This window comes from Rattus rattus, chromosome 4 (assembly GCF_011064425.1).
Source record: "Rattus rattus isolate New Zealand chromosome 4, Rrattus_CSIRO_v1, whole genome shotgun sequence".
Taxonomy (NCBI): domain Eukaryota; kingdom Metazoa; phylum Chordata; class Mammalia; order Rodentia; family Muridae; genus Rattus; species Rattus rattus.
The window spans coordinates 80,241,824-80,267,012 of NC_046157.1; the positions used below are offsets into that span (position 1 = coordinate 80,241,824).

Genomic DNA, 25,189 nt, shown 5'->3' on the forward strand with positions numbered 1-25,189 from the left:
TATAGAATAGACTGAAGACATAATGTGCATGTTTGTGTGCATATCTAGATATAAGCATATGGCTGGTTACATTTAAAAAATTACACACTTCAAGATAAATGTAGATTCCTATCAGCTGCAGGACACAATGCAGAAAAATCTCACAAATCTGGAGCCTATTTTTCCCCATGACAGCAACTTTTTAAAATGATTTTACTTTGTGTGCGCATGTGTGTTCGTGCGCGTGTGCATGCATGTGTGTGTGCCTATCACATGTATGCAGGCACCTGCAGAGGCCAGAAGAGAGCACTGGATTCACCAGAACTGGAGTTACAGGTGGTTGCGAGCTGCCATTTCTGTAAGAGCAGTCAGTCCATGCTCCTGATCTCTGAGCCATCGTCTCTAGCCCAACCCCCCGCCCCCCAGTGAGAAAGCCTTGTGAACTGTTAACAAATCACAGGCGGGACAATGGAATTGAGAGCGCGTTATCATACTGTGCTGCTGTGTGATTATGAACATTAACAGCTTTATTCTGCCTGAGAATCTCACTGTATCCACAGCTGAGCAGTCTTCAATGACTGAGGCTGGTCCTGTACAACTCCCCCACCCTCTCTCTGCCTGACTGCTCTGCTCCAGGGCTCTGTTCTCCATTTCCAGCATCCTGGTAGAAGGAGGTTGCAGAAATGGAGTCAGGTAGCATAGGTGAGGTTTCCTGGAGACTCATCCCAGTTGCTGGCTATGTTGGTTTCTTTCTGCTGCTGCTGAATTGTTTCTGTGCTAAGCATATTAGGAGGTCATCCTCTGTGCTGTGAATTCTCTGGGATTGGACATCTGTATAGCGTCATATATTTACTGCAATCAAACCACCTAATCATACAGACTAGTTCCACCGACTGACTCCTCTGTTGGCCACTCCACCTTCCATCTTACCCACTAGCACACGTGATCACATTATTGTCTATAACTGTGCCTTTTCCAGAATGTCAGCCAGATGGACGCGCAGGCTTTCTTAGCAACCCTTGTGCTGGCAATATGCCTGCAGGCGTCTTCTGTGACTTGGGGTAGCTTCCCCTGTGTCAACAAGCAGGGACAACACGCGTGGATATACCATAGTCTCCTCTCGTCCTCTAGAGGAACATGACGGTGACAGGCACTCTGGGGCAAGCACTAAAGCAGCGGCTCTTTACACGTGAGAGCGACTCTTTACATGTGAGAGCGGCTCTTTACACGTGACAGCGGCTCTTCACACGTGACAGCGGCTCTTCACACGTGAGAGCGGGCTTTGCGTGAATCTAGGCTTGCAGCTCACCTGGGTAAATACCGAGGCGCATGACTGCGATGAGGTGAGATGAATGCTTGGCTTTGTAAGATGCTTCTGTTGCCTCCCAGCTGTGACCGTATCTCAGCAGCAGTGAGAATTTCCACTGTTCGCAACCTCGCCAGCCTGCGGCATTGGCAGACCCCGGGGCGCTAGCCACTCTTGCGGGCACACAGTGGCCCCTCGGCGTTGTTTTAATCACAGATGACGCTGAGCCTGCTCACGTCTGCTAACTTTTCACCTGTGTGTTAGACTTTAGAGACATGGCTGCTGGGGTCTTTTGTCCAATTTTAAGTCGTCCATTGCTTTATTCTTACTGGCTTTTAAGAGGTATTGGGTTATTCTGCATATAAATCCAGTTTTACAGCTGTGTTATCTTGTGTGTGTGTGTGTGTGTGTGTGTGTGTGTGTGTGTTTTGCCTGCAATATATGTACAATATATGTGCACAGCGTGCATACAGTGCCTGTGGAGGCCAGAAAGTGATGAGTTCCCTGGAGTGACAGGGAATTGTGAGCAGACAAGTGGGAGCTGGGAATCCAACTCAGTAACTGAAAGAGCAGCCAGAGCTCCTGTGGACCGAGCCGTCGCTCCAGCTCGGGCTATAAATTCTTTATCAAATAGGTGTTGTATCATTGCCTTTGCATGCACGCCTTGTCTACCAGGCCTTCTGAAAGAGCCTCCCACTGAACAACATGCAGATTAATTTTAATGAGGTTCAACCTATCAGCATTTTTCTTTCATGAATTTTTCTTTTGCTGTTTTATCTAAATACTCATTGCCCAATGCAGATTCACCTAGATTTCCTTCCATGTCATCCTCTAGATTCTTACTTTTGAATTATGTATTTAGGCCTATGACTGCTTCCATTAACTTTTGTAGTGGGTGTAATATATGTATGTGTATGTGTGTTTATTTTATTTTATCATTGATTCACATGTATGTGCATGTATGTGTGTGTGTGCACCCAGTTTACCTCTAACCTGGGTCAGCAGTGTAACACTGTAATGAAAGACAAGCCACTGAAGGCTAGTGTCTCAAGCCCATGACATCGCCACCAACAACCCAACCAGACTGAGAGCTGCTATAAATTCCACACATGCTCACGGATGCAGAGGACATGGGAAGAATGCATGCTCACGGATGCAAAAGACACAGGAAGAATGTATACTCATAGATGCAGAGGACACAGGAAGAATGCAGCTCAGGGATGCAGAGGACACGGGAAGAATGCATGCTCAGGGATGCAGAGGACACGGGAAGAATGCATGCTCAGGGATGCAGAGGACACGGGAAGAATGCAGCTCAGATGTAGAGGCATTCGGAGAATGGAATCGCTCTCCTTGTTCTTTTCCAGGTGGGGAACATTAAGAGTTATCCAGATCACTGTTCTTGTGTGAAATGGAGAAAAATCACCAAGAAAGTTTCACACTGTGAACATCACCAGTCCTTGAGCTCTGGATGTTAGACAGTAGAAGACTGATAAATGGTATTTGACCCACTGCCTACACTGTATAAAGAAACAGAAAATGAAAGCATCTGTGTAAAACTCTAGCTGAAGATTTTTGTTTCTACTACATGCGTGTATCCTATTACTTAGAGAGTGATGTCTTTTCTCATCCTGACCAGACCTCACGCTGTACAGTGGTCCCATGGGCATGATTTGGGCTCTGCACCTCCTCTTCTCCCTCGTAGTTTCAACCCTTTTGTTTCAATTTAATAAGTAATTTTCTCTTTTTCCATTTTCATATGTGCATGTGTGTACAAGCATGTTTGCCATGTGTGGATATGCATGCAAATGTGCACCCATGCATGTGGCTGTGTGCAAGGTTGAAGTTGGGAATCATTCTTCATTGCTCTTCACCTTACTCACTGGGGAAGGGTCTCTTAGTCAAACTCAGAGCTTGCCAATGTGGCTACTCTCCTGGCAGCTTGCTCCAGAGAGCCTGTCTCTGCCTTCTGAGGCTCAGATTACTGACAACTACGCTGCGTTTATGGGGTTCTGCGGATCTGAACTCTGGTCCTCACACTCGGTGACAAGCACTTTAACAATGGAGCCCCTTCCCCAGCCACATAGATAATTTAAAAATATTAAGGCATTGACACTAGGGAGGCTACAAAGCCAAGAGAGACATACTCCTTGCCATACACACGCCACCTCAGAAGACTGTATTATAAATATATACAGACAGTGTGGTATTGCAGACCCAAAGTCGTATCTGCAAAGTCTTCATTGTCACCTTCTCAAGTTTTTGATGGAAATCCTTTTAATGGACGCCTTAATTCTCATAGCCCCAGTGTATAAATATTTTTTAAAATCCCTCTTGCCACTCTAGCATGAAAGTGAGAATATCTGGTTTTTATTTTACTTTATTTTATTTTCTGTTTATTCACTTTACATCCCACTCTGCCCCAATCCCAGTTACCCCCTCCCACAATCCTTTCTCCCCACTCCCTTCTCCTCTGAGAGGATGGTGGCCCCTGGGTTTCCCCCTACTCTGGCACACCAAGTCTCTGTGGGGCTAGGTGTATCAGCCCACTGACACCAAACAAGGCTACTCAGCTAGGAGATATACCCGACATTCAGGCAGCAGCTTTTGGGAGAGCCCCTGCTCCAGTTGTTCGGGACCTACATGAAGGCCAAGCTGCACATCTGCTACATATGAGCAGGGAAGCCCGTTGCTAAGCTGCCAATTAATTGCTCTGAAATGCTGGGTAAATCAAACCTCTCTGAATCTTAGGTCCCAGGCAACAATGACAAAAGCAACCTTTGGTGGTTCACCTTTCAGTTCTAATTCAGTCAGATTTGAGGGTCAAAGGATAATCCATCTGGATCAAAGTCTTCCTCCACCTCTTTCCTTCTTTCCTTCCTTCCTTCCTTCTTTCTCTTTCTTTCTTTCTTTCCTTCCTTCCTTTCCTCCCTTTCCTTCATTCCATCCTTCCTTCCTTCTTTCCTTCCTTCCTTCCTTCCTTCCTAAATATCTCAGTTTTATCTCTCTTCTCTGTTCATCAGAGACAGCCCCTTCACTCCTGGGATTGCTCAACATCTGCAGACTGTTGGGTATTGATGAGTGAAATTGAAAGCAATCTTTAATGTCCCTGAGTCAATGCAGGACATTGCCATCACTCTTAGTTTCTCAACAGAAATTGATAGTAACACCGTATTGCTAAGGACACAGCATGCTTTGGTCACCAGACTTCAAGAAATCAAGCTGGAATTAACCTGGAAATGCTCTCACTGATGGTCGGCTTTCATAGGTTTGGAAGGTATCATGCAAGCTGCTGGGGGAGAAAAGTAATCAATAGTCTTATCCAGCTGTGAGCCCTGTTAGCTACAATAATGACTGATCAAGATACTCGCAAGGGCATGACAGTGGCACTAATGTTATGGGTGTAACCAATGGCTTTTTTACTTTATTTGAGGCCCACTACAAACCTGGCCAAGGAGAAACCTGACTATGATGCTTATAGCTCTTACAGGTGAACCTATTACAATTATTTCGCGAAATGAATATGGTATCGAGCTGCCTTCTAAATATATTGAAAACACATCTAAGCAATATTTAAACTGGAGATCTATAGGTCAACCTGGAGACTATAAAACAATAAGTTGATCAGAACTAAAATGAACCTCAAACCAGAAGCCTGGCATTCAGGCTTTTCCTCAAACTGGGGCTTCAGGAACGTCTTTCACATGACATCTGGATACCTTTTTACAGTGCATCTGGCCTGCTGGGACAGTAAATATACTGGGCAGACCATAAGCAATAGAAATATTTCTCGAAGGAATAGAGGCTCAAAGTCCCAATCAAGGTTTTAGCTCAGCCCTCTTCTGGACTACGTACGAGCTACCAACTTCTCTTGGAGTCCCCAACGTTGTAGACTGGCCAAACTCACAGCCATTTATAAGGACAGCAACTCTTTTACAAGGACAATAAGTATGCTGCACCGTAATGACCTGCACATGTCCCAACACCATCACACAGGTTGTTAGGGTTTGACACGTGAACTTTGATGTCATACAACATGCACAGCACAGAGTCTTCCCAACCATGCCCTATGTCTAACACCTCTCTTCCTATTCACAGTAAAGAGTTTCAATTTTTGAAAAGTAAGCTTTATTCTCCTTTTGCAAAGTTATTTTCTTCCATAGAGTTGGTGATCTGTCTTCTCTCATCATTATTAAGCCAATTTTTATAATACAAATAATTGTTCTCTTTCCTGACTCCATCTCTGCAATTATGTGAAGATAGAAAGGTGACACACGAAACACCTCACCCAATGTTAACATAAGAATATAGGAATGACCTCAAGGTATGCTAGAGCAATAGTGATAAAACTGTATGGTATTGGTACAGACGCAGGCAAGTAGATCAGTGGAATAGAATAAAAGACCCAGAAATGAACCCACACACCTATGGTCACTTGATCTTTGACAAAAAAGCTAAAATAATACAGTGGAAAAAAGATAGCATTTTCAACAAATGGTGCTGGTTCCACTGGAGGTCAGCATATGGAAGAGTACAAATCCTCCCCTGCTTATCACCCTGTACAAAGCTTAAGTCCAGGTGGATCAAGGACCTCTACATCAAACCAGATACACTCAAACTAATAGAAAAAAGTGGTGAAGAGTCTCGAACACATGGGCACTGGGGAAAATTTCCTGAACAAAACACCAATGTTGCTTAATTGTTTAAGAGTAACAATCAAGGGTTGGGGATTTAGCTCAGTGGTAGAGCGCTTGCCTAGGAAGCACAAGGCCCTGGGTTCAATCCCCAGCTCCGAAAAAAAGAACCAAAAAAAAAAAAAAAAGAGTAACAATTGACAAATGGGAGCTCATAAAACTGCAAAGCTTCTATAAAGCAAAGGATACTGTCATTAGGACAAAACAGCAACCCACAGATTAAGAAAAGATCTTTACCAATCCTACATCCAATAGAGGGCTAATATCCAATATATACAAAGAACTCAAGAAGTTAAAACTCTAGAGAATCGAATAATCCTTTTTTTTTTAAAAAAATGGGCAAAACCAAGATTCTCAGCTGAGGAATATGAAATGGCTGAGAAACACCTAAAGCAACATTTAACATCCTTAGTCATCAGGGAAATGCAAATCAAAACAACCCTGAGATTCCACCTCACACCAGTCAGAATGGCTAAGATAAAAAATGTAGGCGACACAGATGTTGGCAAGGATGTGAAGAAAGGAACACTCCTCCACTGCTGGTGGGACTGCAAGGTGGTGAAAACATTTTGGAAACCAGTCTGGTGGGTTCCTGACAAAATTGGAAATAGTTCTGAGGACCCAGCTATACCACTCCTGGGCATACACCCAAAAGATGCTCCAACATACAACAAGGACACATACATGCTCCACTATGTTCATAGCAGCCTTATTTATAATAGCCAGAAGCTGGAAAGAACTCAGATGTCCCTCAGCAGAACTGATACAGAAAATGTGGTACATATACACAGTGGAGTACTACACAGAGATTAAAAACAATGATGTCATGAAACTCGCAGGCAAACAGATGAAACTAGAAAATATAATCCTGAGTGAGGTAACCTAGACACAAAAGAACACACATGGTATGCACTTATTGATAAGTGGATATCAGCCCCAAAGCCCATAATACAATCCACAGAACATATGGAGAAGGAAGACCAGGGTGTGGATGCTTCAGTCCTGCAATGAGGGGGCAACAGGACGATTGTGGGAGGTGGAGGGAGGGGGGACCTGGAAGGGAGAAAGAAGGCACAGGAAATAAGGGTGGCAGCATCAGGATCTGGAGATGTGAGAGGGTCAGGAAATTGAACAAAAATATAGTGGGGGTGGGGTATGAAGGACTGGGGCTAGCCCACCGGAGGGTCCAAGACACCATGGAAACGTGAGGCCCCATCATGCCTGCAGACACCAAACCCAACACTGTTGCCATGGTCGAGAGGTGCTTGCTGACAGGAACCTAGTGTGGCAGTTCCTGAGGAAGCCTGGCCAGCAACTGACCAACGCAGATGTGGATGCTTGGAGCCAACTATCAGACGGAGCTCAGGGAACCTGGTGGGGGAGCTGGTGGGAGGACTGGAGGACTGGAGGAGTGGAGGAGGACTGCAACCCCATTGGGAGAACAACATAGGCTGGCCTGACCACCCAGTTCTCCCAGAGTCTAGACCACCAACCAAGGAGCGTACCTGGAGGGATCCATGGCTCTAGATACATATGTAGCAGAAGATGGCTTTTCCTGACAGCAACGGGAGGGGAGGCCCTTGGTTTGGGGGAGGCTTGATGCCTCAGCTTAGGGGGATGCTGGAGGGGTGGGGCGGGAGAGTGTGGGTGGGGAGCACCTCATAGAGGCAAAGGGGAGGCTGGAGGGCAGATGTGGGGTGGGGGTTGTTGGAGGGGGTAACCAGGAAGTGGGATATTATTTGACATGTAAACAAATGGAATGATTAATTAAAAAAGAAAAAGAAAAAAGAAAACTCCCTATGGTCCAATACTATGGAGGCATTTTCTCAATCGAGGGTGGCTTCTCTCTGGTGGTTCTGGCTGTGTAGACATAAACTAGCCAGGGCACTCACCATCTGGCTTAAGCAGTTATGTTTTACAAGGCCATGCTTCGTATGTGGTGCTTGGGAGGGGCCTACCATTCTCCGTCAGCGTTTACTCAGCTCCCTGTAATATTTAACTGCTTAAAGCATCTTTTTGAATTAAACTCTCTGATGGGAAAAAAAAGAGTATATGGATCATAAACTATTTTATTCTATCTTTTCAATTTTTAACTAATTTAATAACTTGGCTATTGAACATAAAACTTGCATGTACTCCTTTTCACCAAAACTTCCTAGGTATTTCTAAATGGTTTCAGAGTATTTTTTATAGAAATATATTAATATATGCGGGTGATGGAGAGACAGCTGAGTAATCAAAGGCACACACCACCTTCCAGAGGGCGCACGTTTAGTTCCCAGCACCCATGCCACACCATGCAGTTCACAATCACTGTATCTGCAGCCACAAGCAATCAGACACCCTCTTCTGGCTCCCACTGGTATCTGCACTCATGTGCGCACGTGTGCGCACACACACACACACACACACACACACACACACACACACACAAACATAAAATGAATCTTTGAAACATTTAAAACATTTTTCCTCGCTATAGGCAACTTCCGTACATACCCACACCTGGACAGAAGCACACGGATGATTACCCACTGCTCTTCCAACTCAGGCCGGTTTTCAAACAAACAGCAGGGCTGTGTGACCCCGGCAGGGAAGCATCAACTGTCAACAGATCTGAAGACTGCATTTCACTGCAAACAACTGGTGTTGATCTGATCAAAGGGCTACGGATGTCAGTTCTAATGACAGCAGAGAGGATTTTGAGGGAAAACTTCCAATTTTATTTTTCTCTCAGATTATCTTATTGCTGCATAAATTGAATAATGCTTTTGGAAGAAGGGGGTGATTAAAGGAATACGTGGGTTTCCTGTGGCGGGGGTGAAGTACTGCCCCCAATCTTCAGTGCCCACTGAGTCCACCCACTGCACTCTCCTGAGTTTCGAGCAATCCGAGATCCTATCATGCCTGCCCATTACGGAAAGATGTTGCTAGCCAGTATTTGCTAATTACGATCGAGACCAGAAACGCGGCCCATTTCAAAGGCAACAATGGAAAGAAGCATCTGAAAACCATTTCCTGCTGGTCTTTGTTAGCTGCTACTCACGGCAGATCTTCCAGTTTGGACGCTTCGTGTCTTGGATCCAGCAGGTCATAGCCACATTCATTGTAGATTTCCAAGTAAGAAATGTGTGTGGTGTAGATCTTGCTGCTGTCCTGATTGGGGAAGGAGAAGGCATAGTTTAATGACTGAAAACAACTGTTTGGCTGGAGAGAGAGCGCCATTTGTCTCCTGACTCTGCTCACAGCATCCCTCCCGTACCAGTCCATGTTATATGGTTTAGATTTGCAGCTCGTGACACTTTCGAGTTGCTGCGGCCATCTGCATGAATGGTTTTTTTTCTTGTAATAGCCAATATCCATGATTACAAGTAACTTCAGTCTGTTAGTTTTATTGGTTCCACATTATACATAAAATACACTGAGCCAAGTTGGTTGTAGAACTGAACAATACATTATTTTTTAACTTTCCAGATCCCCCACCACCACCACACACTCAAAAGGCTACTAAGAAAAAAACAAACTTACATCCTGTGAACAGTCTGTCCATGAGAGAGCAAAGACATCGGTCGCAAAGAAGTTTCCATCCTTGATCATAATTCATTTCCTTTACTTTCCCACTACTCGGAATTTTAGATCCTTTTTAAAAATTTTTAATAATTTACTCTGTATACTCATGTGTATATACACATGAGTGCAGGTACCCACAGTGGCCAGAAGAGGGAATCAGATCCCTGGACCTGGAGCTGGCAGTTGTGAGCCACCCAATGTGGATGCTGGAACTCCAACTCCATCCTCTGCAAGAGAAGTCCTGCTCCTAACAGGGTCTCACGCTAATAATAATTTATGAAATAACACAGGATCTTGCAAAACTACCATGAGAGAGGAGTGTCTACACTTCAAGTCCTACCCAAAATACCCAGGCACCAAGGAACCACTGTGGCGGTTGCCTCTGTCTCTGTCACTGTCACTGGTGTTGATAACTGTTTTCAAATATCATGTCTCGAAACCACTAAACGACAAGGGTGACGGGTAATCTGTGCAGTCAACTTGAGATTTTCAGTCACCTAGGAGACACTGGGCATGTCTATGCGGTGGTTTCCTGAGCTGTAGAACTGGAGAAGGAAAACCCTCCCTGAATGTGGATGGCGCCTTCCCACGGGCTGGAGTCCTGAAGTGAATCAGGAGAGGGAAGCGAGGAAGGGGCTGAGCACTAGCATTCGTAATTCTGCTTCCTGACTGGGGACATGACGTGACTGACCGCCATGTTATGCTCTCATCACCACGTCCTTCCCATATGGTGTATTTACTGCCTCAAACGGTGAGGCAAGATCACCCTCAAGCAGTCTTGTTGGTTATTCCATCACAGCCGCAATGGAAGCAGCTAAAACAACACAGGGGTTTAAAGAGAAAGGACAGGAGAAGAGAACAGGGCACTTGCACCATCATCTGCAATGGAGAACTCTCTTCTTTACGAGCAGGATTAAGTCGGGAAAATGGCAGGCCCACTGCCTGGGGGAAGGACAGTGCTTTGGCTCCTCCAGTTTCCATTTCTCCTGCAGCTTTGCTGAGATCCCACTGAGTGGTGTGGCCAGCTACCTTTCTTGGTCCATGTCAGCATCTGGGTTGCCAGACTATAATGTAACACATGTGTCTTCTGCACACAGCCACTTCTTCTGCCCCAGTCTGAGCCTCACGATGCCCCAACATAAGGAGAAGGGCTTTCTGAAGCAAACTGAACCTTTAAGCCCAGTGGAAATGCATCGCCACTCACGGGCCTTTCACCGCAGAGGATGCACTGGTTTGCCTTGAAGAAAGACTTGGCCTTAGTCTTGCAATGAGTTCTCCAGTCTGAGACAATCAGCAGGGACCTCTGGGCACGGTCTGTGTTTTCTAGACACACTTCATGGGCTCTTTAAGTTGCCAGGCTGGTTTTAGCACAATTCTCTGTGTTACAACAAATGTGATGTGGCCCGTGGCAGAAACTGGTCTCTGCCAGTTCCCCTGGCTGTGCGTTAGTCTGGTGGACTTTCTCCAACCCCGGGAAATTACTTGAAATTATTCAGAAGTAACCAACGAATTAGAGTGACATCAACGTCAGAGGGCTCTCCCCACAACCCTGACAGGTAGGTAGTCAGTCTCTGGATGCTTGGTGGGCTTCCAGACCTGATCTTTGGTAGCCACAGAGAATATTTTAGAAGACAAAACCGTTAGAAGAGAATTTACTTTTTCTGATTAAGGAAATTGGGCTCACTGGCTCTGGGAGCTTCAAAAGGTTTTCTGAAACTCAGGTATTCTTTGGACACATATACACATATGAATATTCATGAGTGTGGGAACAATTGTCGGACATTTGCATATGTGACTATTACTGCATGGTAGTAATGACCATGAACTAAGCATACTTTGCGTGCCAAGAACTTCAAAGATTTGGTTTTATTATTCTTAATTGTCTGTCTGTCTGTCTGTCTGTCTCTCTCTCTCTCTGTGTGTATGAGAATGTGGTGTCTGCAGAGGCTGAAAGAGGGCATCGAGTCCCCTGGAGCTAGAGTGATAGACAGTTGTAAGGAGACTGAGATCACGCTTAGAATAAAACTCAAGTTCTGTGCAAGAGCAGGGCACGCTCTTAACTACTGAGCCATCTTTCTAGCGTAAGATCTTAAAATACCATAATTCTGTCCCCTCACAGCAGCTCTGTGACACTGGGACAAGAAATCACATGCCATCAGTGACACATGGCCTCAGAACCCTGACAGCCTACACAGCCCTGCCCATCCGTTGAAGATGACAGCCTTCCACTTTGGTCCACGGCAACAGTAACTATTGGAAATTACAGCCCCTGCCTGTAACGTGTGTATGCCAGGCCAGACAGGTAGTGTCAGGAACACACGTGGAGGTGAGGAGGGCTCCGGATGAGGCACGCCCTCCACTCAGCCGTCCCCTCCACATTCTCTGGCACACGGACTTGGCGCACTTGGGCCACTGAGGGAGGAGCTGAACTAATGGGTAATTGCTGCTTTATGGATGGCAATTAGAATTATGCAGATCTCAGCAACTTCTTCTCGTCCTCGAGACTCAAAATGCAAATAGCACTCAGTAGGGAATTCTGCAGTGACTGTTACAACAGCCCGGTTAGACATTTATACAGAACTCAGGGACTTGCTGGAGCTGGACGGGAGACAGAGAAGCCTGCAGAGCAGTTCAGTCCTTACTTTCAGAAAATGCAGGAAAAAACCCACAGACGTGAAGTGACTCATCTCAGGAAATGGATTTAAACACAGCCAACAAAACAAAGCCAGTGTGAGCTGGAGAGGACGTGGAGGCGAGGCAAGGAAGCAGCTGCCTACAGAGCTGCGGACCCAGAGAAAAACACATCAGTAGAGGCTCGGTTTTTCCAACTATGAAATGGGAATAGAGATGCCACGTTTGCTAGTTATGATAATTGTTGTATCAGAAATCCACATAAGGGGGCCGGAGAACGATGGCTCAGTGGGCAAAGTGCTGGCTGTGCACGTGTGAAGATCTCAGATCCCCAGAACCCATGAGAAAAGCGGGATGTGGTGGTGTAGCCATGTGACCTGACATAAGGTGGACAGCCCTCATGCTCGGTTAGGAGGAAGGGAAGGACATCCCCAGAAATCACCGACCGGCCAGCCAAATCAATGAGCTCAGGGTCAATGAGAGACTCTGTCTCAAAAAATAATCAGTGGAGAGCAATAGTGGGTCTCCAACATCAGCTTCTACACCACCTCACACACAGCCACATGCCAGACACAGGAGCATCCACCATTCCCACCCCCACTCTGCCACACGTTGTCATTTGCCTTTAAGCCCTGTAGGCATCTCAAACGGATCCTCAGCCTTGCCGTCATCCTATCCTGACAAGAGAAGCACCTTCATAATTTCTACAACCCGGCAACATCCTCACCTTCCTTTAACGATGAAGGCCAGAGGAATTCTACAGCCCTGCATCCCCGCGAAGGCACAGCACAGAATGCCTTACGGTATCTCCTCCCATCCCCCTTTACCTTTTGCAACTGCTCAAATATATACGACAGGGTCCTCGGGATGATGCCTCTGTCACTGTAGCGCTCAGCCCCGCCTGTGATGGTGAATGTCTTGCCACTGCCCGTCTGCCCATATGCGAAGATGGTGCCATTGTAACCTGCCAAGGTACTGCAAGAAGAAAGGACAACACTTTAATGGGTGATGGACACCCACATTGGTATTAGGTACTCATAACTGAACAGCACCCATACAAACACTACTGAAATAGACTCGTATTTGCAGAATATTGATGTGACAATCCAGCTAGAATTTTGTATGCATGGACACGCCTGTGCCCATGTAGGAGTACATATGGAGGCATCTTCCTAAATCTCCACATCCCTTCCTCATGCTGCTGGGCTCAGGTTTTACAGACTCTGAAGATCAAACTCGGGTCCTCAGGTTCCTGTGGTGAGCTCTTTACCCACTGAGTCGTTTCCCTGACAGGCAGACTAGTTTTCAATCCAGGAATCTTCAGCTATCAACAACTTTCTCTAGGGAAGGACATGCGACTCAAATGGAGGCCAGCATCTTAATGCTGTCTTCAGGTTTTCTACACTAGACTTAGAGTGAAACACTAGTGACTTGGCAAGGTGTCCGAGTAACTCCCCTGATGAATACTCGTACCAGTAGCCATACATTACTAGGTACACTGATTTTCCAACTGTGTTCCTTGGGATCTACTTCTCTATTTAGTGCCTATAACAGAAAGTCCTCGGGAAGCCTCTCCTCCATCTTCCTTGGATGCCTTTCTCTTGGGTGGAAGATGTTGGCCCATGTATGCTGTTTCAGCCCAGCATAGAATCCTATGATTTCACAGTGGTCTTAAGAAGTCTTCAAACCACCACCTGTAAGATGGGCTTGTAACAGTGTGTTCTGCATGCTGTGGGCTCTGGAGGGAGTAGGCCTTTCATCTGTGCAACACAAGACAGTAAAATCTTGCAGTTTTGCTATCTTTTTGCCACAAGGTGTTCCTTGATCTCCAAGTGGGGTTCAGTGGACGGGTCCTCTGAGATTGCTCGTCATCAACTGCACAGGGCATCCTGCTCTACCCTGGCTGCTGAGATTCTGCCAACAGTTCACTCCAGAGCTCGCTCTGCTTTCCACCAGGAGTGACCTGTCCTTAAGTGATCTTGAGAGAAGACAGGCATTGCCCAGAGCTTATTCTGAAGAGGCCAGTCAAGCCCTCATCATCTTACACAGCTGGAAACCTCACAACCGTGTGTTTTCACAAGGTGCTTTGCACTGTGCAGAGTGTGACTATGGTTTGCGAACTGGATAGACAGTACAGGGAGTGGGGAAAGCACTGCAACTCTGAAACTTCTTGAAACACTTTGTTTCAAGAAGGGGACTCATGTCGCCACCCGTGTGTTCGCACTGGAACTATCTACTGATGACATTCCCAGCTTGTAAGAGGCTGTAAGTACCATGACGCATGGAATTGGGTTGTTAGTGAATCTTCCCCCAATGGACTCAGTCACCAATGAGACAGAGATGCCTCATCTGAGTATCGTTTGGACGTGGATTGTTTCCTGCCGTGGATGTGCTGAGTAAATGGGGGTCTATGATTTTATGTAGCAGACTTTAAACGCTGCACCAACTCTTAACAGAAAGAATTGCTATAGTTTATGAGGCATTATCAGTTACAAAAAGCAAAGGATATGAGTACAAATTAGCATTCCCATTTTAACCCAGACACAACCTATGAGGAGCGATGACTGGGCCATGGGTCCTCATTGAACAATCATCTGATCTTTGTGTAGTAAAGTCTCATCTCACACAGAGTCCCCTGTCTGCCTGAACATGTGATTCCTTACCATGGCCTGCTGTGGTCTGCCTACTCCCACCAGTACAGAGGCTTACACGTCGCACTGCACCAGTGAAAACAAAGGAACAATGGTAAATGCCCACTTCCGTTACCTAAAAGCTCCTCATCCTAAATCAACCACTTCACTGTGTCCCAGGCATTTTGACATACGCTTCTGGTCTCATCTGTCCCACGAGGAAATATAAGTGGAAAATAAAGAGAGTTATGGTGATGTAACTACCGTCCTTTAAGATCCATTTTCTATCTATCCATAAGAGCAAAGACATCATAGCAAAAGTGCCAATGTCTACTTCATCATTACTCTGAAAGCTGTCTCACCATGACCAACAGCTTAAGTCATGCTTTAAAAAACAATCTCAGTAGAAACAGAGGACTTCCATGGTATCCCAACTTCAGAAGTCCCAGCCCTTTCCCCCCAGCCTCAAGGAAGACTTTAAAAACAATATGCCTGGAGGTTATGGAGCCATAATCCTCACAGCTCAGCCACTGCTGAAGAAGCAGTGTGGATCTGGAACCCCTCACAAGCCTCCCCAGCCTAACCTTTCCTCGGTTCTCAGCAAGGCTATGCTGAGACAGCAGAAGGACTGTCTTCTGACTCAAAGCCCTCACGGTGAGCAGCCTGGCTGCAGGCAAATATTTGACATACAAGTCATTTGACATGGTAATACCAGAGAGCTGAGCTTAAATATGGCCAAATGCGTGTAAAGTCTGTTGACGATGACAGCGAGATACTTTGAAAAGACCCTTGTTAATACCTCTGAAGTGCTAGAAGGCCATACTTAGGAAAGGACTTGAAAAGGCCTTTTTATCTCCTGTATGGTTGGCTTTGAGTCTCTGTATGAGGAGTGAGTGGCAGTTAAGACAGAGATGCGAACTCCCAGATATCGAAGGTGTCTCTATACCCGGACAGATGCTCCTGTGTAACCAGGAGAGATACATTTAAGCCATTTAAGGAACACGCCACACAATAGAGAACTGACTTCTCTAAGTGGGAGGGGCTACATGCATTCGTCACTTTTCTGTTTCTGTGATTAAAAAGCCACTGACCAAGATAACTTCACAGAAGGAAGAGGTTTTGTGAGCTAACAGTTTCAGAGTGAAGAGCCCATCAAGGCCAAGAGTCATGGCAGCCGACATCGTGGCCAGAGCTGAGGGGCTCACATCCTCAACTGAATGCATGAAGCAGAGAGCCTCGTGGAAGCAGGGTGATACTTGCAACTCTGAAATCCTGCCCTTCAGTGCCGTGTTCTCTTCAGCAAGGCCCTCCCTAAACCATCCACAAAGCAGCACCATCCGAGTGAACACACAGACCAAGTGTTCAAACACTGGAACCCATGAGGGAGTGTTACACTTAAAACACCACACTAAACGGAGATGAAAGACAACTGAAGGAAGCGTTGTAAGGGGTTCTGTGGGTAAGAGCACCTTCCCTTGTAGATATGGGGACCTGATTCTGAATTACCAGCACTCCCATAAAAAGTCAATGTGACCATGTGTGCCCTGTAACTCCAGCAAGTGGGGGGAGGCTAGAGTGTGTCAGGAGCTTGCTGGCCACCAGCCTAGCTCAGGGGTCAGCAAGAGAGTCTTTCCCTCGAAGGAATAAGGCAGAGAGGGAACATTAGGCATCTCCTCAGGCATAGGCTTCACGGCTGAAGAAGAGGAAAAATATTAATGTTTTGAATTGTTGCTGTCCCCTCTGCCTCCTTAGACATAGCCTTCATAAAAGTTCTATGGAAACTGAGGGACATATAATAGTCAAAACAATATGGACAAATGTGAAAACCCACCCTTCCCGCCTGCAGCTAATTGCAAGGCTAAAGTAATGAGGTCAGCAGAATACTGGCACATGAAGAACCAAACTGAGGCCAGAATCAGATCCTGCACATAGGTGTGCAGTTGGGGAGCAGTGCTTCAGGGCCATCTCTCAGTGCACAGTTGGCTCTTTTCCAACAGCAGTGATGGGATTATTCAATGGAGGAGAGGAAAAAGAAGAATTAGGAAAAGGAACAAAATGGGGCAAACATATTACAATTGTACCTATGCACATAAACAGTGAGTGTGCATGAGTGGGGACCACGGGTGTGAGCACACAGATGCCGATGCACACAGATATCTGAAGGAGCTATCAGATCCGACGGAGCTGCCAGGTGGGGACTGAACTCGAGCCTTCTGCAAGAGCAGCACAGTCTCAGCCGCTGAGCTGCCTCCCGGGCCCCACTGTCTTTCAAATCATCTACCTTGTAAGGGAATTGACATCAAGTCTACAAGCTACAGCACATTAGAAAATATATCACAATATCGAAAGCCAGTTGAAAAGTAGACAATGGGGTTGGCAAGATGACTTAGAGGGTAACGGAGCTCATTGCCAAATCTGAGAAACTGAGTTCAATCCCTGGGATCCACATGGGGGACAGAACTTACTTCTCTGACCCACACAAACACACACACACACACACACACACACACACACACACACACAAACAACACACACACACAGTCACACACACACACACACACACAGAGTCAGAGTCACACACACACACACACATGCACACACACACACACACACACACACACACACACACACACACACACAGAGTCGTATACACATAAATACAAAAAGGAAAGTAGGCAATGAATTTAAATATGGATTTAAATAGGTTTTCACCTAATTCTGATGCCTAAACAAATACATCATCTCCATACATATATCCATATATTTAAAAGAATGCATTTAAGTCTAAAGCCCAAGTTAGATGGAAGAAGCCAGCCACAGAATGTCATATACTGTAAGACCTTGTCTATGCAAAATGTTTGGACAAGCAGATTTCCAATCAGTAGGGAAAGTGGATTAGTGTCTGACACCAAATGAGAGAAAATGGAGACAGAAAATGGAGAGCAAATATTGCATACAGTCAAGGACTTCTTCGAGAGTAACAAAAATGTCCTAAAATTAACTGATGGTTACTGACAGCTGCAGTTATTCTAATGACTACTAAGTTTTATTCATCAGCAAATTCTACTACAGGGCTTTAGTGTGTGTGTGTGTGTGTGTGTGTGTGTGTGTGTGTGTGTGTGTGTGTGTGTGCACTTGTGTGTGTGCACACTTGTGTGCACCACGGTCCATAGGCGAAGGTGCAGCAAGTCTACCAGAGTGGGCTCTCTCCACTGTGTGGAGTCTGGGGACCAAACTCAGGCCCACTGGCTCAGAAGCAAAGCCGGTACCCAGTGAGCCCCTCAGCAGTCCACTAAATGATGCTCTGTAAATGATGAAGGACACGCGAGTTACAGCACAAGGAAGCTGCTGTCCCGACATAACACAGAACAATCATCTACAGGAAGTCTTAGGAACAAGATGCTCTTGGTGTCTCCCCTGGGTATTTGTCCTGGACAGAGCACTGAGAGACAAGAGAGGCAAATTCCAGCAACTAACCAAGCAGGATGGACATTTGTGGTGCTAGCTACTTCCCAGCACCTTAAAAATCAACACTGCAGGCCCTGCTGACCCTCACAGGCAGGGGCATGGAAACCAATCCGCCATTTCTAGAATGGCAGGTGGTGCTCAGACCAGATGTCCGTTGTAGAAATCATCTTCCTTCCCCAGGAGCCTATGTTCTAAAACAAGACATTTTGTCAGCAGTTTAACTTTTAAGATTTGCGTGAAGAACCCCAGTAAAGCCTATACCCTCTGGGAGACTCTAGACTGCAGGATGAATTGAATACATAGTATGTTTTCACACCAGAAAAATATTCTTTGTCTCGGTTTAGCATCTTCCTTTGTATTATTCTTGACTGGTTTAACTAGACCTCATAGATCAGGTAGGTGTGAAGAAAATGAAACTTGGTGTGGTTTATGCTTGATAACAAGTCTTAGTGTCCTCCTATACACCAAAGTAGGCAATAAAAATTGTTCTTGTGCTGGACGTGGAGGTGCAAGCTTTCAATCCCAGCAGCTGGGAGGCACACGCAGGCTGATGTCTACGATGTATGGCCAGATTTGTCTACACACTGAAACTGTCGTTAAAAAAAAATTGCAATGATAATTTAACTCATTAAACAAAAGATTGATTCTGATCTTCACATTTTAATCATAGGAAAACAAAGGAAAGAAAGAAAGAAAAGGAAGGAAGGGAAAAAGGAAGGAAGGAAGGAAAGGGTGTTGGAGAAATAGCTCAGTGGGTAAAAGCACCAGCTGCTTTTGTGAATGACCCACTTTCAGTTCCCAGCACCTCATCGGGGCCTGCAAACGCTCTAAGTTCAGGTCCAGGACCCTGATGTTTCAAGATCTCTCCAGGTTCTTGAACATATGGTGGAACACATGCATACACTTGGGTATGCACATGCACTCAAAATATATATATATATATATATATATATATGTACATATATATATAATTTTATATATATATAAAATTTAAGAAAAAGAAACAGTAACTAACATCATTAGAGGCCTGCTGGTTACTTTTCAGCCAACAGAACCACCCACTCTAAAATTATTTCTGAGAAATATACAAACTGTTTATCGAGCTATTTGATTCAAGTTCATGCTGACATCATACAATCAGGACCAACTTCTACTTTGAGGGGAGGGGTGACTAACCCTAACGAAAGTTTAGCTATCAGTTGTTTGTTGAGATGATAATTCAAGTAGCCCAGGTTATGTAGCTGAGGTTGACCTTGAACTCCTGGTCATCCTGCTTTCATTACCCAAATGCTGGGATTACCGGTGTGCTGCGTTATGTCCAGCTTTGCAGGTTCTAAGAACCGAGCCTTAGAAAAACTACGAATGAGGAAAAAGCTTATATTGTATACACTGTTTTGATAGAACAAATTCATTTTGAAGACAAAGACCAATTATCGTGAGTATCAGGATTTTTAAGGTAGCTGAAATCATGCTAGAGTTATGACAAGGCTGTGTAAGGACTGTCACAAGGAGAAATGTGCAGTAGAATGGAATTTAAAATCCTCTTTTGTGTCACTGGTTCCTTCTTAGCACTAGTCGCCTATCACAGGTCACAGCAGCTAAAAGTCAGTTCTTGTGACATTCATAGAGCAGTGGTTTCTGTCCTCTGTTGTCTTCCTCCTAAAATAGAGTCTCGAGTCCCCGACAAGCAGCCCAAGGCAGTAACTGCTGCTTTTCTAGAGTGGTGTGCTGACTCAATGGTTCACACGCACAATATCTGAATGCATAAATTTCATAGTGCAAAGCCTTTGTTTTGGGGGGTGTGTGTGTGTGTGTGTGTGTGTGTGAGAGAGAGAGAGAGAGAGAGAGAGAGAGAGAGAGAGGTATGCGGCATGCATGTGCATGCGCGGCACACCCATACCCAGGGCTGATATTAGGATTCATTCTCAATCACTCTTCTCCCTTATATATGAGGAAGGCCTCTCAATCCAACCCAGGGATCCCAGATGGTCGTTTTTCCAGCTGTTTTGCATTAGAGATCTGGTCTCTGGCTTCCGCAGCGGAATGACACACACCAGGCATTTTATGTGGGTTCTGGGGATCTGGACTCTAGTCCTCATGCTTGTGGACCATTGAACCATCTTTCCAGCCCAACAACATGACATTTTAAGAGGTATTATAATAATTCAGTTTGGCCATATGTATACCATACCATACCAGGCCTCCCCTGAAGTGGAAACTTAAGGGTTCTTTGGAGAGTCAGCTGTGTTGGATGGTGTTTTGCTGGGGCATACATGTGAAGGAGTATTTTCCTGAAATGGACACAGATGAAAAAATAAGGCACACTCGTGAAGGAATGTTTCACTGAAGTAGACACAGGAGCGAGGATGTTCTGCTAAAGCAAACACATGAACGGACACACAATGAAGGATTCTTTGCTAACAACATGCATATATTGGTCTGCCTTATATGGCTTAGTTGAGCTGCATTGGTCGGGACTCCTCAGACTTGAGCTGATTGGATGCACATGTTGAGGTAAGGCACGTGGAGGACACGTGATGTTTGGAGGGTATAGATAGGTCTCCACGGAGTGACGGAGACAGAGCTTGGCTTGCTGGTACAGCGAGCTGTGCAACACTTGTGGGTCTCACGCCTTCGCTGGTCTTCGCTCCCCCGAGAGAGGCACAGCCAAGAACTTCTCTTGGTGTTCCCGTTGGTCCCTCCTGCTGACTCCAGCCGAGGCTGAGGCCTGGCTGTCTCTGCTAGGCCATGACACCACTGTTGCTAACGTGAATCTACCGAACTGGACTGCTGATGTATCCCTGAGGTGTTTTCGAGTGGATCGAGCGGCCACTGCCTGCTGACCTGTGAACTGAACTGCAGATTCCCAGACAACACCGATGGGATTAGCCCCAAAGAACCTTTCTACACAGGTCCACTTCCCCATATCCTTTCTTTTCTACTACTTCTGGTGGGTGGTGGATTACAAGGGGAGTGAGAGCATTGAAGAACCATCATTAAAAAAAAGAGTTGAAGAAATTAAAGTTATATCCCAACCCCAACCCCACCATCTGTAACTGCTGCTGCTCTAAGAGGCTCTAGGCATGCAAATCAGGCAAAGCAGAATCACTTTCACGTGGAGTTCCAGAAAGAGAAGGGAAGAAGGAAGAAAATGGGCAGGAGGAAGAGACCCTCCTTGCAATGGAGTCAGTGGGTCACGGGTGTCATATGCCATGTGCCCTGCCATTTTGCATAAGGAAGCCACGGTCAGAGCTGTGGAGAAGGAGCACCAGCTGTGTCAGGGGCCAATTCGAGTAACAAAGTCCTTGCCTTTCTTCGGGGCTTTGCACTGACCCAGGTATAGGAGCCAAGGAGTCCTCTGCTTCTGAGCTGGGATTTACGATTGCACAACCCAGAGTGACAAGCAGCGCTGTTCCTTCAGTGACTCTGTGGGGAGCATAACATGAAAGTCCTTGTGTCCACAGATCTCTGGAGAAACCAGAAATTACTTTTCCAATGGAAAAGATTTATAACCTGTTCTTCCATGCAGAAATCTGGGAATTGGAGATGATTAATAGCCCGGTGACCTGTGTTATCTGTTGGACCAAACCATACAACCAGGACCAGAGGTGGCTAATAGTGTAAATGGCCTCTACACTATCTGTAATGTCTGAAACAAGGCCAGATCCCTCCCTGGATCCTAGGCCCTGAAGCTAATACAGGCAGCCAGCCTATCTTTAGAAGCCATCTTCTTAGAAGAAATGGCATGGACCCTGAACTGAGCTTCAATGTAATAACACTTCCTACCGCACTGCAGACTGTGCGACACTGGGGGACTTTTCCAGATTGTCCTGTGTGTGCTGGGAATAAACTGCCTGGCTTCAGACTCCCCGGAGTCTTGGTCCAGGTTGATGATGTGCATCTGAACCTTCTCATTCTCACCCCTCCACGGTTTGCTTCCCTGCCCGCCATGACCACCTGCAGGGTCCCCTTCATGACCTGAGAGACAGACGTGGTGGCCCCATGCTGATCTTTTGCAATCACTTTCAGACTCATGCTCTCTGGTTTGCCATGGTCTCCACAACTCACCAATGTCCTGAGACTCAGGTGTTTCCCAAATATGTTATCTGCCAAGACTTGATGGTGGGCTGTGTCCACACACAGTGACAGACACAATCACAGACAGCACGGTACCAGTTATTCACACAGACATTTAGTTGTCCTTCTGGGTCCTTCTGGACATTTTGTTGCCTCGGGGTCAAGGACGTTCCTTTCTAAAAGCATGCTCTGGCAAGACTATTCTTGGCTCACCTACTGCTTCACTTCGGTGAAGTGAGTTCATAGCTAAGTTTAACCGACACAGGTCAAATGACCTACTTTTGGAAAGGGACATCTGAGAAGAGATTATCCTGAAATAATTCAGAGGGCTGTATGATGGCTCTGCCATTAACAGCACTGACTGCTCTTCTACAGGACCCTGATTTGGCTCCTAGCACCCACACAGACGCTCACAACGATTCATAGCTGCAGGCCTAGGGGATCCAATGCCTTTCTTTTGCACCTCCAGGTACTGCATGAGCATGGCACACATACATAAACACAGGTAAAACACTTACACACATGGTATTTTTTAAAAGGGGCTAGTGAACATTAAAATATCTTGTGAGAAAATTAAAATCATATCTTAGGTAGTACTTTATGCTTGTGATCGCTTCTCAAAACCTTTCCTAATTCCTGTGCACATATAGATTGTTGGCCAAGCTTAGCCAGTGCTGCCTTTCGCTGGGACAGTGCTGTCTGTGTTTAACTCAGTCTGAGTACTCCTAAGGCAAGGACCTGTGCTCTCCAGCGGAAACGCAGCTCCACCGCTGCCCAGACTCCAACTGTTTGTGTGTTTAATGTTAGCTGCCTGCCTCCAGTCATATGCTGAGTTTTTTAATGCCTGAGTGACTCAGATAAATGCCACAAGAATAGCAGTCATTTTCAAAAAAATAGATCAAACTAAACCAAGCTAAATTCTAGCATCTTTTATCTTTTGAAAGCCACAAGTGATACCCATATCCTGCCATCTGATCAGGCACAGGGAGGGAAACTTTCTTCCCATTGCTCGCAGTTTATAAGCTTTAAGTAAGACTGTTGGCTGTGCCCTTTCTCCTAGGACTTCCACTCTTGGTTCTGTCATGAAAACAGGGAGAGCAGCTTCTATCCTGAATGGTCTTTAAGTCCTCCCTGAGATGCAGGGGCATGAGAGAAGGAGGTTGGGCGTCTTCCCAGCTCAGAGACTCCCAGACTTTGACAGTCTTGTCCCAACTACTTCAACCTGGACTTAGGAAGAGCCAAACATTCTCACAGGAGATCATCCAAACGGTCTCTCAGAAAGAATCCTCGAGATCTTAAGCTTACCCAGTGGCCTCATGGCCATAAGTCAGTAGATCAGATAAAGGACACAGTGGTCTTTAAATGTGAGCAGTTTGTTTCCCCCAAGTTCCTGTAGAAAGTGCATTCCTCCAATATTAACAAGTATCTGAACCCTGGAAACCTGACAGAGACGTGTGCAGCTTCAAGAGTAGGAAGTGAGGGTTGGGGATTTAGCTCAGTGGTAGAGCGCTGCCTAGGAGAAGGCCCTGGGTTCGGGTCCCCAGCTCAAAAAAAGAATCAAAAAAAAAAAAAGAGTAGGAAGTGAGTCCTTGAACAGGACCCAGCCCATGGACCTGCCTTAGCTGGAAGGCAGCATGCAGGATTAAGAAGGGGAGGCTGCATTTCATTTTAGTTACAGGATGAAAATGCACTGACTGTAGCGCTCCTGACAAACAGGGTTTCAGTGACCCCTGACAGCAAACCCTTGGATTCATTAAATATGGAATCCTTTTCAGACACCCATGAAAGGGGGTGATTAGGTCAAACAGCCAAGTTGCATGCAGTAACCTGAGAAATTCCAAGCTCTGTAGAAACATCCCTTAAAACACCCACTGGTTACTTCTGGCTTCTTTTACAGGGACACAAACAAAAAGAGAAAAGACACCTGAGTCTGGGGACATTAGAGAGTTGTGGAGACCATGGCAAGGCAGAGAGCACAAGTCCCACAGGAAGGTACTGTAAAAGATCACTTGGAGCCACCACTTCTCTTGTCTCTCAGGTCATGAAGGGGACCCTGCAGGTGGTCATGGCGGGCAGGGAAGCAAACCGTGGAGGGGTGAGAATGAGAAGGTTCAGATGCACATCATCAACCTGGACCAAGACTCCGGGGAGTCTGAAGCCAGGCAGTTTATTCCCAGCACACACGGGACAATCTGGAAAAGTCCCCCAGTGTCATACAGCCTGCAGTGCGGGAGGAAGTGTTATTACATTGAAGCTCAGTTCAGCGTCCATGTCATTTCTTCCATGAAGATGGGCTCTAGAGATAGGCTGCTTGATTTAGCTTCAGGGCCTAGGGAAGGATCTGGCCTTGTTTCAGACATACAGACAGTGTAGAGGTCATTTGGACTATTAGCCACCTCTGATCCGGGTGTGAGCGCTTGAGGAGTCCCTGGATGTAAGGTCATTTAGATTGCCAGCCACCGCTGGTCCTGGTTGTCACAGCTTGATATGGTTTGGCCCAACAAATAACACAGGTCACCAGGCTGTTAATCATCTCGAATTCCCACATTTCTGCAGGAACGAGCAATTGGGAACAATACTCTAGAATTGTTAACCGTTAAGTTTGTATTGGTAAATCAATCAACGGTCTTGCTCCCTGTCCCCGTGTGGTTGTGTACACACGCCCGTGTATATTCCTGTAGGTGGAAGTCAGAGGGTGGCGTTTACTATCTTCCTCAATTGCTTTCCACCTCATTCTCTGAAACAGAGTATCTCACTGAACCTAGAAACTTGATTTGACTATACTGGTTGATAGTGAGCCCTGGCAATCCCCCTGTCTCCGTCCCTTGGCACTG

At 45.9% G+C, this 25,189-nt stretch overlaps 1 protein-coding gene across 1 annotated transcript in view; it reads right to left on the reverse strand.

Annotated features, from left to right (window-relative positions):
- Kif6 (kinesin family member 6) overlaps positions 1–25,189 on the reverse strand; it is a 290,218-nt gene that overhangs the window by 218,638 nt on the left and 46,391 nt on the right. The window contains exons 4-5 of the mRNA XM_032900532.1: positions 13,008–13,155; positions 9,026–9,135 (exon numbers count right to left, since the gene is read on the reverse strand). Coding sequence (XP_032756423.1) covers positions 9,026–9,135; positions 13,008–13,155 — 258 coding nt within the window. The remainder of the gene's footprint in view (positions 1–9,025; positions 9,136–13,007; positions 13,156–25,189) is intronic.